Source organism: Rhea americana, unplaced genomic scaffold, assembly GCF_003343005.1.
Source record: "Rhea americana isolate MKP2758 unplaced genomic scaffold, rheAme1 scaffold_126, whole genome shotgun sequence".
In the NCBI taxonomy this organism is placed as follows: domain Eukaryota; kingdom Metazoa; phylum Chordata; class Aves; order Rheiformes; family Rheidae; genus Rhea; species Rhea americana.
The window spans coordinates 1842189-1858361 of NW_028185328.1; the positions used below are offsets into that span (position 1 = coordinate 1842189).

A 16173-nucleotide genomic window follows, 5' to 3' on the forward strand; every position below is an offset into this window, starting at 1 on the left:
CTCCATTTTCATAGCCCAAGGCCATAACTGCTCAAATGGTTTTTTTTTTGTTTGTTTGTTTGTTTTCAAAGACAGATGGGGAGCACTCTGGTGTACCCCAGGGCTGCCTCCTSTCCTCCTCCTCCTTGCCTCAGCCCGGATCTCCTCCCAGAAATGGGTAGGACAGGCTTTGGTTGCAGTTCCCACTTGGCAGGCGATAAATCCAGCCCTAGTAGCCTGTTGTGGCTTTCCAGCCAAACATCGCTTCTCACCAGCGTGCCTGCCTGCCTGCTGGAGGGAAGGGAGGGTGGGAAGCTTAGGGGTGAGAGCTGCTGAAGTGACAGGAACAACACAAACTGCTGCAAGTGCTACAACAACATGCTGGGAAAATAATGCACTGTGCACCACTGTCTCAGCAGGAGGAGAAGCAGCAAATACCAGTGCTGAGGCTAGGAGTCAAGCACAAAGGCAGGAGGAAGGGAGCAATGCAGAGCAGGCAGCAAAACCACCAAGCTTGGGATCTTGGGATTCACTGAGAGAGGAAACTGCTGGAGGTTGCCCTCCTCRGACTGGGATGTGCCCGTCAGCAGGGGCCATGCCTGCTATGCTGTGGGTGCAGAAGCCTCACTCTTCTTTCCTTGGCTCATTTTCTTCATTGCCAGTAGAAAYTGGTGAGGCAGGGGGAAAGGAGGAGTTGTGTGGATAGATAGGCCTGTGATGAAATCAGGATTTTATATGAACACAGAAGCATTCCAGCATCAGTTGTAGTGACTTTGCCAAATTCTTGCTGCACACACTGGTGTTGATCTTTGCTTCAGGCACAGCAAAGTGACGATATACCTATGACACAGCACCATAGTAACAGGACATCAGCATCCGGTAACTCAAGTGTTGGAGTGGGCCATTTTAACACAGTGATTGTCCTGAGGTGCAGACTGCAACACAGAAGGATCCTTCGCTATTGAGCATTAATTACTTTCCTAACAATGCTGCAGTATGGAACTGRTCTTGTGCAAATAAATATCTGCAGTCAGTAACAAAGGAGCAAACTCTTCTCTGGAGAAAGCGAACCAGGTAGGACTTTCTTTGCCTGATGCATTTAGCTTTTTCTGTAGCACTCCTCACTCACATTAGAGGTGATGGTTCTTGCTGACGATCCCAAAGCACTCTCATGTTGCGAAAGCATCATTCCTTCCCTTTCTCCTGTGAAATGACTCAGGATCGTTTTCTACATTTTGCATATGGGGAAACTGAGTCAGAGAAGGATGTATGAGATTTTTCCTAAGTTTCCTTCTCCAATTCTAGTTTCCAATTGCCATCTCCTGGCTAGTTACATAACTGTTAACAACTATGTAAGAACTGGAAACACATCCATAGCAGCTTAAAAATGATGCAGTAACTAAGTATCTTAAAGCTGCSAAACCTCACTGTGTTTGCTCGTGAAAGGGCGAAGGAGGCTAAAAGGACATGGCAGCAATATTTTTTTTTCCTTAAGTGTCTTTGGTTTAAATTGGTGCTAACATCAGCAGTGAACCAAAGTTATTGTTCTGGAGTCCCTGCAGTGATTCACACGATCATCCACAGTATGACCATCAACACTTGTTGGTCCTCTTGTTAGCTCTATCAACAGGTGCAAAGAAATTAGACYGGAAACCATAAGGAAAAGCCAAATGAGTGGATCACAAATAGTTTATTAGCATTCACTGACACTGATGGTAACTCTTTCAGTAAGCCTAAAGAAAAAGCGTTTGACTATCTCTGTGAACTTGATTATTGATTATTAGTGAATGACAAGAGTCATTTGATATCTTGCAGATACCATGGTGCTATTGCATTGCAGTTAAAATGTCAGTTAACGTGCCTTTTAATATTCTATTAGTATTGAATTAGCACTTATTATAGCTGTGAAAATCATCACCATAAATCCTTATTAAAGTGTGATCCATAAGGCTGGATGGCATTGCTGGCAGACTAAGAGGGTGTGGGTGTATAGATGGACATACTGAGATACATCATCCACTTTGATATATGTTCAGAGCGCGTCAGGGCTTGGAATTTCCACATTTGTACATTGATTTTCTCTGACAGTTTTAGAGGAACAGGTATGCTGTACAGAGCAGCTCAAATCCATTTCACTTGCTCTTCCAATTTCTGTTCTCTCCCTCTCCTTCTCTCTCCCTCTCACTTTATTTCGATAGTATCTGCTAACTTATTTCAGGGGCACTTGCAAGGTTGTCTGATTGTAGCTATTGACCAATGTCCTGGGGATGACCTCCAGGAGTAATCAGCATAAGACAGGCTACGCCACACTTTATCTTCCATGGGACAGCATTTCTAGAGGTAATGCTTTTCCTTCTCCCTTCAGCTAAAGAGGAAGGCCACTAGTTAATGACCGGCAGAAGCCCAGCTAGATTCCCAGTTTGTTGCAAATGGATGGTAGCGTTTATTTTCCTGTGCCACAGCTTGGTCTCTGATCAAGGCCCTGTGGGGAAATGCCTTTAGGGAAATTACAATGATAGATGTTTCGTCTGTGGTAATGCAGGCTAGCAGTTAAAGTCAGAAGTTGCCGTATGTAGGCAGAGAGATGCAGTTCTGTTTGTRGAGAAGGCAAGGGTCCCCGGGCGAGCGTCCCTTTCGGAGCTGGAGGCCCAGTCATGCTCCAGCAAGACTGCTGAGTTGTTACTGACCCAAGGGAAGTTGCAAGGGCATCGCTGTGCAAAATCACAGGGCATGGCACAGAAATTACCTGTCTAGTTCCAAGCAGAGGGGCATGACTGCCAGCTCTGGGCATGACTGCCAGAAGCACAGACTGCTGCACTGTGTCACGCATGTGGGTCCAGAGAGGAGCATTGCTGCACTGGTGTAGTGCAGTGGAGCTGTGATACTCAGCTAGCTGGTGCCCAGCAGCACTGATACTGGGGGATTTTCAGAAGTGASTAAGAAACTTCAGCTCCCACTGACTTCAGCTTCAGCTGTTAATCTGCTTAGCTGCTCACTACCATCCCCCTCAAGATTTTCATAAATCCAGAATGTGTGAAGAGGAGTTTTAAGTACCYTTGAAAAAGATTGAACCCTTTGATTCTCTGTGCTGTTATGAGTCTACGTAGAGACAGGTRTGAGAAGCCTGGTGATCCCAAGGCAGAGGGCACCAGTAACAGTCTGGGTTTCCCTAAACAGCCAGTGCACTCCCAACTCTTAGGCACAGTCTGTCCCCTCACTGGGRATTCCTGTCCTGAACCAGCACTACCGTATGTCCCAGCAGCCACAGGCATGAGGCTGCTTTCTAAACATAGATGACTGCTCACTGTTTCCCCTGCCCCTTTCTTTTTCTGAAGAACAGCTTTTTAAAAACAAAAAGTAAATCATAGCTGTAAACTCACCTTAGGGCAAATGCCTATTTGGCTGGAAGAATGAGTTCTGACTTAAGGAGTGAACCTACACTAGCCTCACTTGGCTGGCAGGCAGTTGTGCTGGATGGAGTCTAAAGCAAATATTTGTTAAATCAGAAAGACCTGTTTCTAGCTTGGCCAGCAGCACAGTGTGCCTCCCATCTACTCTTGGCTTTCCTCCTGCCCACAAGTAACCCCAGAACAACTCACACAGCTTCCATGGGCATGCTTGTTAGGRAGGAGGTGAGAGGTGCAGGCCCTGCTATTCAGGTCATGGCGCATGGGATGGCAGCTGCAGCACAGCATGAATGAACTGCATTCAACCAGAGGAACTTGGAAAATGTCTGACCCGTGCTAAAGGCTGTATGAAAGCCTACTGTCAAATATTTGCCTCATCTTGAAGCTGYAATCTTTACCCTCTCTCTTTTATCTCACAAATACAGCACGTGKGAATAGTGCTGGAGAGAGGAGGATTATTTGGATTCTTGGAGGMAGTGGGCACAGCTCTGAGAGGTGAATGAGCAACAGCTCTGGAAACTAAACTTCTTTATTTATCTGCAGAACAAACATGGCAGGGCAAACCCTATCAGTCTGTCTAAGYTTAGCCCCAATAGGTACAGCTGCCAGAAAGGAGTTTGCATACCCATGTCTTGTTCASCCCTGGATCTCTCAAATGAGACAGCAAAGAATGAGCAGAAAGTGCCTTCTCATTTGCTTCTTTCCATCTCTTCTGTGCAAACCACATTTTGGAAATGGAAAATGGTACAGAGCAGGTGCATCCACCAAAAATGCATTTGTCTTTGCAGTGCCTTCTCCCCTTTCTGTCAAAGAGAAAAATCTTGGTSATGCAGTGATAGTAGTGTTGGTCTGTCCTCCCCTGTGCAGCTGTTGGCAATAGCTGGCGACTGGGGCTATGCAAGGTGCTGATCCTGCTGCCACTCCTCTGCCTGCCRCTCTGAGCTGCCATTCGTCCTCTTCTGTTTCACCTGTGATGTTCACAGCATGTGCATGTGTCACAGGGATTGCAGTGACATCCTGCAGCCTTTTGCTTTCATCATGAAATCTGTGCTTGCCTGCACAAGCAGTCAGCTGTGCATCAGCAAGGGTGTGTGTGCTGTGGGTGAGGTATTTCTGGATGGGGACGCAGAATGGCTTTCCACAAAGCCATCTTTTGTCAAGGTGGCAAAGGGGATGGATACACCTTAGCTCCCGTTGTGCTGCTGAAAAAGAGAAATGGAACAGCTGTGCCCTGAGCTGGCAAAAATGGAGCCCTGAACTTTTACCCTCCAAGCTGGCAGGTGGCTGGGAATATAACCTCCTTGTATGCTTAAGTTCTGAAGATGAGGGGAAGGCATGGGAAAAACTCAATCTGATCTTTTCCATTAGCAGAGCTAGAAGGGATTTGGTGACCAGGATACAAACTCTTGAGGCCTTCCCARTGTTGTTTTTGGTGTAGGTGTAGGCCATAGATAAAAGAAGGAGAGAACAGGAGTCAGGATCTCTTTCCCAAATACCAAGTGTTCATGAAGCCGTTTAAAGAATCGTTGCAAAACATGTGGCTATGGGCCTGTGATGGTGAGGAGGTGCTGTGGTTCGCTGGCAAGGCAGGAGTGTGCTGTGGAGTTCTTCAGCAAAAAGGTAAAAGGGAAGTGACAAAATGGAGATGTTTGCTTATCTCCCACTTGCTTTTCTTTGCCCTCTCCAGGTGTTACGTAGAAGACAGAAGCTCGAAGGTAGCCTGGTTAAACCGTTCTGGCATCATTTTTGCTGGAGAGGACAAGTGGTCCCTGGACCCTCGAGTGGAGCTGGAGAAAAGAAACCCACTGGAATACAGCCTGCGGATCCAGAAAGTGGATGTCTACGATGAGGGCTCTTATACATGCTCAGTGCAGACACTGCATCACCCCAAGACCTCCCAGGTTTACTTGATCGTGCAAGGTAAGCAGCATGCCTGGGAAGAGACCAAAGAGTAAAAAAAGCAGTGGGTGGAGTGATTTGTACCTTTATGGAAGAAGGTTAGAGGAGAGAGTAGAGAACCCACTGAGTCAGCAGCTTGTGGACTTTGCAATAGTAACCAAGGGTGAGCAATAGTTTACAGCAGAAGCCAACAGGCCCGTGCCCTTCCACCTTGACATGGCATAGCATTAAGTTGTTGTCGGTCTGTCCTTTCCAAGACAGTCGTGGAGCAGGGGATGCTAGTGATTCCAAGGCATGTTCTGGTACAGTGCAGACCTGGTCCTGACTCTGGTTATGCTGGCACTGAGGGAAAAGCATTTGTTTATAATGGCACTTGTCAGAACATCTTGCTTGCCTAATGTCTTCCTAGACAGCTCTTTGATTTGCTTCCTCCTTTCTCAGGTCTCCTTCCCTTTTTTCTTGTATCAACAAGATGCTGTGTTGTGCTTTTTGGCCTTCCTTTGTCAATTCTTTGCAAGTCTGGAAAATTAATTTTCCTAGGTGTTTTTCTATGCTAGGTCATTGGTTTGCAGGGTACACTGTCACCAGGCCTGTGTGAAACCTGGTACCTAAGGTAGCTGCCACATACCTTATGTTTCCTTCTCCTTTTTTTTAAGCTATTCTCCTCCCGTGTTTGTTATAAGGAAGTGGAAACTTGGCAGTTTGAACTAGCATTATCCAATCTGTCTACCTGCGTTCATGGTTTAATAGAGAGCAAACGCATTAGCAGAGTTCATCAATTACTGTTAAGGGCGTTATGTTTGTCCTGTCCAGACCAGAATACCAAACAAGAAAATTTACTTTTTTTTTTTAATTATCACAAAATTCTGTTTATCTGCCTATTTACTTACAATRTTTATGGAGCATATTAAATAGATATATATGTACAAATGTACTTGATATATATTATATCTCTGTTCAGCTTCTGTGTTATCATTCAGAGAGAAGTTTGTTTTTTTCCTCCTGATTTTTCTAGTAACCCAAAATGCTACAGATTTTATTTCTTTCAGCAAGTGTTTGAATCACTCTAGTCACAAATGTGTGTGCATGAATGCTGTCTTCTTCTTACTGGTATTACTTGTAAAGCTCAGAGCTAACTAGCACACTGAGTGTTTTATCTGCAAGGTAAGGTCTGGGTCTGTATTCAAAGTTGATGCTTTACATGTGAGTGTAGTGAGACGTAGGGCTCCCAATTTGTCTTTGCGCAGAAAATCTTCCTCCAGCTACGGGAAGAGCAGTGCACTCTGGCATGCAGAGCCGGTCTCCAGGCTTATTTTGAGTGTTTGCTGGAACATGCCCGATGTGAAATGCGCTCACAGAGCCCAGAAGCTGTACGCTGCCTCACTGCTCACTAGAGCTGCGCATAGCTAACCAGCTGTAGGTGGTTTATTGCTGGCAAAATCCAACAACACACTATTTCTGTTTACCTGTCAAGGAAAATATAGCTACAAATGAATTTTAGAGCCATGCAATGTATTATTAATTTTATTTGTACTTATTAGATATGGGCCTAAGCAACAAGATTGAGTTCTCTGTTTTAGCTTTCACCTAAATATGTGGATGTCCAACTCTGAACGATGGTCATCTTTCTAAAGATTAGAACATTCAGGTTTTGGCAGATCTAAACTCAGGCTGCCAGCTGACAATGCATCTTTGAATGATCTTTCTTTAATACCTGCCACAGTTTTACCACAAGACCCACACAATATTGTGCCTACTTTTGAAGCCCTAACTCCCAGAGTCCTGTGATTAGATGAGATTCTTAGTTTTGTTTTTTGTAACAGTAAGCTTGGTCTATTTTTAAAGCAAAATACAAATAAAAAATTCCTTACAATTTGGAAGAGTTAAACTCACCATTTTAAAGCATGTTTTTATTAATTTAAATTGAATAAATAATTCATTTTAAATAATCTTAACTAATTAGACTAATTTATTGAAAACTAGTAAATGTTGCAGGTTATCCCTTTTATTTCTCAGTAGCATTTTCTCATATTGATTATTATTATTCTCAGATTTGCAGGTTGTCTGCCTGATTAATAGGGTGCTGCTAGTAGCAAGTGTAAGGAGTTTTGATACTGAGTTATGCTAAGCTATTTGGTTTTATTTATTTAATATGATTTATTTACTTTTCTTGTTACTATGTGCATATATTTAAAACCATTGTCTGCATGAATCTCTGGGCATCCCTAACTGCTAATTAAAAATAAATAAATGAAACAAAATACAATTCTTGAAAAGTTAAATAGTAGGGTGGTCAACTGATTTACRCAGTAGCCTGGGACAAGAGGATTCCTAGCATGACTCCTAGTGATTCTGGTTGAACAGGCCCAGGGAAACTGACACAAGGTTGGGGTTAGAGATCTCCTTGGAGGCTTTGGGCATGCTGGTGATGTCTGTATATGTCACTGAAATATTCCACCATGATCCTTGCTCAAGTGTGGAGGCAATAAGATGCCTTAGCTCTGTGTCCATACTTTCAGTTCTACTTAATTAGTGCTCTCTTGGGTATCTCTGCTCCTTACTGTGCCGTATCCCAAAGACAGGTCCTTAATCTCACCCAGTTCGACTCCACCATTTATTTTAGCTTCTATGAAAAAACATCCTTATTACCCCAAGACACAAGTAGAATAACTATAACAAATACTGAGAAGTAGGCAGATAGCTGGGTRGTGCAATAACCACTGTGACGAGAGAAGACTCCTCCCATAGCCAAAATGCCAGCTGAAATAAATAGATGGACTTTGCTGCATCCTAAAGATTCGCTGAGTTTAGATTGGTACAGGTTAATGGAGTTGGATTCCAGAAGCAGATCCCTGCCCTCCCTAGAAAATCAGCCTTCCTGGGATGAGCTCTGCTCTGTGAAAGCAACTGGCTAGAGCTACAGTAGTAAGTGACAGGAAGAGACAGGTCACTGYTCATAGACCTGTCCATGTCATTTAGTACTGCCAAGGGTGGAGCTAGTTCTGCCTTGTTAGGTAGCACTAGTCTCTGTGTAGTGGGCTGCTCAACCAGCTCCTCTTTAGTGTCTGTTTTAACTGGTAGGATAGCTCTCAGCTGAGGCATATCGCAGAGGTCTGTAAGAGGGGTAATGAAAGAACATTTAAGAAGGATCATAACCTCCTAGCCAACTAAAAGTGGAGAAAGCTACTTTTTGTTATTTTTGCCATAGAGTTATYCAGTACTTCACAAGTCTTCCTTCCTTTTCAAATTCAAACAGAACTCTACTGGTAGAAGTAGGTACACACTGTAAAAGATTCATGAGGGTAACCATGGCCATCTGTTCTGTSTCTCTGATCCAAGTGGCCAGCATTGCTTCCCATGAGGGCTGAACTGGAGGCAGCTGTCTCAACCCAACTCAGTCACCACCAGATGCTAGTACCATAGTCTCTGCATTGAGGTGAACACAGAAAGAATCCTCTCTGTTGTCACCTCACTCAAAATATTTGTAATGACTCAGTTGGAGTGTAATAACTACTAGTAACACTTTCTATTTGCTGCCCAACACATTTTTGTTGGTGTCTAATCAGAGGAGCAAAGAGCTGGAAGGACCCACAAGAGGTTATCTGGCCCTTCCTCGTGTGCTGAGACAATATCAACTCTATGGTGGCTGTACCTATCAGGTATTTTGGAAGAGATTCTGCTGCATGGGTAGCCAGTGTATGGCCATTATTTCACTTGCTTTGCTGTTGGAAAACATTTGTTAACATAGACCTAAACTGATTTTACTACTGATTATTTCTGATCCTCCTGAGAGGCAAATGGTGGTTAACTGATCCTCCACTTCCTCAGAACTACCTTTTATTTACTAGGAGCCCATTACCATGAAGTACATTTTCCAACGGTGTCCTAGACCTCTCTAYTCCAGCTTAACAGGCTCAGGTTCACCAAATTGTTTTTGCAAGTTGTGTTTTCCAAATATTGTGTCATATTCATTTCACTGATGTCTGATTTGTCCACACCTTTCCTTAAATATACTGTCCAAAATTGAACATGGGTTTAACTTGAGGACTCAGCAGCGCAGAAAAAGGTCAGATAAGTACTTGCTGTGTTTTACATATCATGCATCAGTTAAGAAGCTCCAGAATGAAATGAGATTTACCTTCCTTCTTCTTCTTCTTTTTTTTTTTTTTTTTTTTTTTTTTTTTTTAATCAGAGCACCTCATTGCTTTCTCTTACTTAGTCTCTTTGCTACTCCTTGCACTCAGGTACTAGTCTGCAGCACAGCTGACAGGCTGTTCATTCCCTATTTTTGTATTTGAGCATTGATTGTTTTTTTCCCTCCTTTCTGAGTGTACTGTTTTATACTCACTATTGCTGGATTCCATCTAGTTGATTTCTCCATGGAGACCAGTTCTACAGTTTACCAAGAGCATTTTGAGTTCTGATCCTGGTCTCCAAAGCACTTGTAACTGCTCCCAACTTGATGCCATCGACAAAAGTTACATGCCTTCTTTTTACTCCATCATGGAGATATTTAATTAAAGTATTGAAAAGATCAGGGCACAAAACCAGACTGCAGCAGCAACCCACTAAGACCTCCATCCCTAATGGATAGTGACCCATTGATAGCAGCTCTTCGAAGCATGCTACTGATGTTTTAACACCCACCMTATTTTCTTAGCTTGTATAGGAGATTGTCAGGCCTTTCAGAAGTCAAGATTTATCACATCATCACATACACTGCTTCCACTTTAAACACTATGCCAGATATCCTATTAAAAAAAATTGTTAAATTGAGGTGACATATGTGCTTGCCAGAAGTACATTGGTTATTTTTCTTTTACTTTATTGTCATCCTCTAGGTGTTTATAAATGGAATGTTTAATTGTTCCAGTATGTTCAGTGACTTGTTCCAGGAGAACAGGCCATAAGGGGATCTGGTGGCTGCCTTGTTCCCAGCCTTATTTTGTATTCTCATTCTTTTAGGTCTATATACTGAGGCCCTTTTCAATCATTAGTTTCAGTGGAGAAATTCCTGTAGTCCTTATTTATCTCACCAGGGTCACAGGACAAAGCCACAGACATGATAACAGGCCAAGACTTAAAAATTTTGTCAATAAAGACTTAGGCATCTCCAATTCAAGCTAAGAGAATAACTTTTTCAACGAGGAGAAGGCAGAGGATGACTGTGATTTCTGTCACAGAATCAYAGAATGGGTAAGGTTGGAAGAGACCTCTGGAGATCATCTAGTCCAACCTCCCTGCTCAGCAGGGTCACTTAGAGCATGGTAGACAGAGTTGCATCCAGGCAGGCCTTGAAGATCTCCAGAGAAGGAGACTCCACAACCTCTCTGGGCAGCCTCTGAGAGTGCCAGTGCTGTCACTCTCACAGTGAAGAAATTCCCCCTCACGGTCAGGCGGAACTTCCTGTGCTTCAATTTATGCCCATTGCCTCTTGTCCTGTCACACGGGACAACTGAAAAGAGTTTGGCCCCGTCCCCTTGACACCCTCCCCTTCAGGTACTCATACACATTGATAAGATCCCCCCTCAGTCTTCTCTTCCCAGGCTGAAGAGGCCCAGCTCTCGCAGCCTTTCCTCATAGGGCAGATGCTCCAGCCCTCTGATCATCTTGGTAGCACTACGCTGGACTCTCTTCAGTAGCTTCATGGCTCTTTTGTACTGGGGAGCCCAGAAGTGGGCGCAGTATTAGAGATGAGGCCTCCCCAGGGCTGAGTAGAGGGGCAGGAGCACCTCCCTTGATCTGCTGCAAACACTCTTCCTAATGCACTCCAGGATACCATTGGCCTTCCTGGCCACAAGGGCACATTGCTGGCTCATGGTCARYTTGTCATCCACCAGCACTCMCAGGTCYTTCTCTGCAGAGCTGCTCTCCAGCYRGTCAGCCCCCAGCTTGTACTGGTGCCTAGGGTTATTTCTCCCTACGTGCAGGACTCTGCACTTGCCRTTGTGGAACCTCGGGAGGTTCCTCTCTGCCCAGCTCTCYGGCCTGTCCAGGTCTCCCTGAATGGCAGCACAGCCCTCAGGTGTGTCAGCCACTCCTCCCAGCTTGGTATCATCAGCAAACYTGATGAGGAGGCACTCTGYCCCCTCATCCAKGTCATTGATGAACAAGTTGAACAGGATGGGACCCAGTACTSAGCCCTGGGGGACACCAGTAGCCACAGGCCTCCAACTAGACTCCATGCCACTGATGACGACCTTCTGAGCTCTGCMTTTCAGCCAGTTCTCAATCCACCTCACTGTCCACTCGTCTAACCCGCACTTCCGGAGCTTGCCTAGGAGGATGTTATGGGAGACAGTGTCAAAAGCCTTGCTGAARTCAAGGCACACAATGTCCACTGCTCTCCCCTCATCTACCCAGCCACTCATTCCATCACAGAAGGCATTCAGATTGGTTAAGCAGGATTTCCCCTTGGTGAATCCATGCTGGCTTCTCCTGATCACCTTCTTTTCCTCCATATGCCTGGAGATGACATCCAGAATGAGCTGTTCCATCACCTTTGCAGGGATGGAGGTGAGGCTGACCGGCCTATAGTTGCSTRGGTCCTCCTTCTWGCCCTTYTTGAAGACTGGAGTGACATTGGCTTTCTTCCAGCCCTCAGGCACCTCTCCAGTTCTCCAGGACCTTTCCAAGATGATGGATAGCAGCCTGGCAACAACATCYGCCAGTTCCCTCAGTASCYGTGGGYGCATCCCATCCGGGCCCATGGATTTGTGGATGTCTAGCCTGCCCAGAAGGTCTCTAATCCTWTCCTCCTCAGCCAAAGGAAAGACTTSCCTTCYCCGGACTTTCTCCCTCACGTCGAAGCTGCAGGACTCAAGAGGGCTGCCCTTAGCAGWGAAGACTGAAGCAAAGAAGGCATTCAGTAATTCTGCCTTCTCTGTATCCCTTGTCACCAGGGCCCCCGCCCCATATAGCTGCGGGCCCASATTTTCCCYAGTCCTCCTCTTGCTGCTGATGTATTTGAAGAAGCTCTTGTTATCCTTGACATCCCCTGCCAGACTTCATTCCAAATAAGCATTAGCCTTCCTCGCTGCATCTCTACWTACTCTGGCTGCATTCCTATAATTCTCCCAAGTAGGGAGTCAATAGCATTTTCAGCAAGGCTTTTCTATGTTTGATTCTGACTTTTATTAAATTTTAAACAGGCAAATTTTATAGGTTGGGGATGCTCTGGGACAAAAAGGAGCTATAACATTGCCACAGACTACCCAATAACTCAAGCATTCAGCTGAGGTATGGAGGACTCAAGTTCTCATTTTTGCTCACATCCTGGGACTCTTGCACACTGACTAGCATTKCTTCACATTCCCAATTATTGGCTATTCAAAGGATGTGGGCTCTTCTTTGTTTTTATGTTTATTTCGTGAAAAAAAAAAACAAAAGGGCTTTGACATTCCTGTGCAAAACAGAAGCAAATTTGAAACTTCAGCAGCAAATTTTCATAAAGAGGAATTCTTGTTTACTGCCCAGCCCTAATCACAATCTCAAAGTCAAAGTATAGTAGCTAAAGGCCAAATCCTAYGGTTTTCTTTCAAACTGATTAGCATTAGTTTTGTGAAAAGGACCACAGAGTGTAGCCTTTCTCCATTATGCATTGCATTTGTAGAGCTTCTTGCTTACAAAGATTCAGAATGACTGTTTATTGTTTCAGAGTGGTATAAAGATGTATTTGTTTTTGCTGCAATTTAACCATTTAATATTTATGATTAACTCTATGTGATGGATTAGCTGTTCCCCTTCTTTCTGCTCACTCCCCTGAAATTAAATGACTTTGTGCTAGTGACTGGTAAAGCACTGCAAAGCAAATCTTCACCCACTAAGGCAGCAGAAGCCAGTCAGGCTTCCCGTAAACATGGCTGTGTCTGTGAGCCCCAGTCTTGACTCTGAAAGAYCCATGCCTACCTACAGCTGAGGAAGAGGATGTTTTCTACCATCCACTCAGCCCTTGTCCTTATTACTGAGGATAATGATAGGGAAAAATTGTGATTTAGACATTGGTGCTGTGAGAAGAGTCTCTGCACAGAAGTGGAGCAAGGCACACTAGCTTATTTTAAAGAAGCCTGAAGTCAGACATGAGATGACAGCAGCTTTTGCCAGTCACCAGCCTCAGACCTGAACCAGTGAACCACAGTGGGTTTTATCTGACCAAATGYAGGTGTATCCAATGGAGTGAGTCACCTTGGTTTCCCTTTATCATTAATGAGAAGAAACAGGCACTTCTAGGACACACTCCGACTCATCCTAAAGTAGATGTCCAAAATTCATCAGATTAATTGACCAATAAAAATGTCAATTTTCCTCCAGTGACTATAGAGGGGAGCCCAGAGTGACCAATCTGTCTGGTACTGTGAATCTTTTAGTATTTCCAGACCTCTTTCTACATTTCTCCTCTGAAGTTTATTCCTTGCCAAAATATAGGGTGGTGTTTGTGGCAGGTTGCTGGGAAATCAATGTTGGGCTGGTTTGAGAGGTCAGCAGRGCTCTAGTGGGGGTCTCTCTTCTCTTGTAATTTGGATCCTTCCTGCCTCTTTGGGAGCTGCTGGAAATGGAACAGTTTGAAGTGAGCTGAAGCTATTTTTTCCTCAGCTAGCAAGACAATAAGGATCTTGGAGTCAGATGCCAGTCTTTGAGATAACTGTTTGCTTCCTTGTTTTGTGGGCGCAGAGCCCAGAATTCAAAGGATCTTTCCAAGTGCTAATAYTGCAGCATTTTCAATTCCAGGGAGTTTGCAGTAGGTAAGAACAAGCACAGACCACTTTGTCTTTTTCAGGACATAGGTCCAGTGGGAAAATGACAATGAATTTGGCATGCTGTTGCAAAGAATAATGAGATTACATGGGAGTATGAGTTTTCTGGGAGGGAGAAAAAAGATCATTTTACTGGGAGCAGTGGGGGAGAAAAAGATTGGAAGGAGGAGAGAAATTCAGGTTACTACAGGGGCTAGGAGAGACAGGACCAATGTGCTAGGAAGGAAGTGACAGCAGATCAGTTTGATGGGGGAAAATAAGCTGAGAGAATAGGGAATCATCTTGGGGATCTGAAGCACAGTAGATCCTGCTGATCCCTTCTGGTGTTACAGCAGGTGGTAATTTCCTGCCAGCAAAATAATTCTAGAATTTCAGGTGCACAGTAGTATTGGTGACAATACTTCTCGGTTTTCTGTGCTGGTTTGTTTTTGCYCAAACTCATAACTTGCAGGAAATTGCACCTGGTGTTTCATAATTTACCAAGGAAGTTCTTGTCACTCCCCAGCTAATGTTTTTAAGGCCTCCATAGTGTTCTGATGCCTCTTAACTTATATTTTCCTAACTCCAGGCCTGGCGGGAATGTTACTACACAGTATAGGCTTTAGCTCCATTATATAGGTTGGATCTCAGCCTTAATAGTGCGTAAATCAGGAGGTTTTTCAGGAATTATTTTGGTGCTTGCTTTGCAGGTGCAGACAGGAGACAAAAACAGAATGCTTCAAAAATGCTTACTCATTTTGGAGGAGAAAATATGGCATAAAATACATTGAATCCTTTCCTATGGCTGGGAGGAGGGATCTGGATCTGATAATCCAACTCCTTCCTGATATAAATCATCTTAGCTTCAGTGCTCTCTTTTTAGAGCTTTGTCAGCTAGTAGTGTATAACCGGAGTTCTAGATTCAAAACAGTAATGTAAAAAATTTTTCCTTTTTATTTCTTTGTCTGCTCACCTCTCAGTCTACTGTCCCATGTCTTAGCCTGTACTGTAAGACAGTGGAGTAGGGACAATATTTTGTCAGCTCCAAACACAGTGAGAACCTGAACCCACCACCAAATTTCCTGACCATTGGACATTACAAATATCCATTAACTGTAAAGCCARGTGTGTTCCTGCTGTCATTGCTGAAACACCAGTGGCCATGGTAGCACAACAAAATTGCCTTTTCCTGTTGTATATCTTGAAAGTTGACTCGGTTGTGCTCACCACAGGTTAAAGCTCCCTTTGACACTCTTAAGTAAAGCCATAGATTCTTATTGCTTTCTCCCTCCAGSACAGCCAGTGTCTGGCCAACAGTGAATGAGCAATTTTTGTGTCAGAACCTCTGAGATCTTTTTGCAGAGAAAATGTGCTGGTATTACCAGGAATTAATATCTTATTCTTTGTACATAGCAGGCCTGTAACTGGTTAGAAGCTCAAAAATGAAYACTAATGTTTAAAAAAATAAAAATATTCTTGAAAAACTTTGAAGCTTTGGATTCCTCCCCAAAATAATGAGAAAAGATATATAACTATTCTCCCCTAGAAATTTCAAAATCAGCTTGTTTTTTATTTGCAATGTAGATGAAAGCTAAAGTTAATCACACTCCACATTTCTCTGTACCACATCAACCTTTTCCATAGCTTTGCTGTCCATTTTGTTTTCTTCCTTTAATTTAAAAGAAATAACGTCAGGTTGAGATTAGCCAGATTTGTGATTTGCTCACTTGAGTTTTTATTATATCGAAACCTTAGAGATATTGGAGGTGTCTTGGCTTCCTACAGAAACAAAATTCATACAGTTATGCTCTTTGCTTGTCCTTCTACCTTTGCAGCCACTCAGCTGACTCCAGCACCCCTCATAGCTGCTGTGATGTTGCCCCAGCCAGAGCTCCTGCTCCTCAGAATTCTTACTGGTGGCCACTAGTCTCCTCCCACATCCCTTAGCTGTGGCATGGGTAAAAGGCTTCATATTTGCAGGCTGTTTTGGAACCACATGTGTGCCAGCTGACTGGTGCCACATTGACTGAAATTGGCCAAGAGTTTTGAAGGTTGTCTGAGGAATGAGACGTTAGGACCTGGGACGTGTAGCCGTGGAAAAGCAGGCCTTGATAATTCCGGTGTTTGTGGAGCAACGTGTTCCTTCTGTCTGTTTT

The 16173-nt window shown here is 43.9% G+C and overlaps 1 protein-coding gene across 2 annotated transcripts in view; it reads left to right on the forward strand.

Annotated features, from left to right (window-relative positions):
• Window positions 1-16173, forward strand: part of LSAMP (limbic system associated membrane protein) — a 319948-nt gene that overhangs the window by 144928 nt on the left and 158847 nt on the right. For both annotated transcript variants that reach the window (XM_085326037.1, XM_085326038.1), the window contains exon 2: window positions 5074-5306. In XM_085326037.1, the coding sequence (XP_085182163.1) occupies window positions 5074-5306 (233 nt within the window). The remainder of the gene's footprint in view (window positions 1-5073; window positions 5307-16173) is intronic.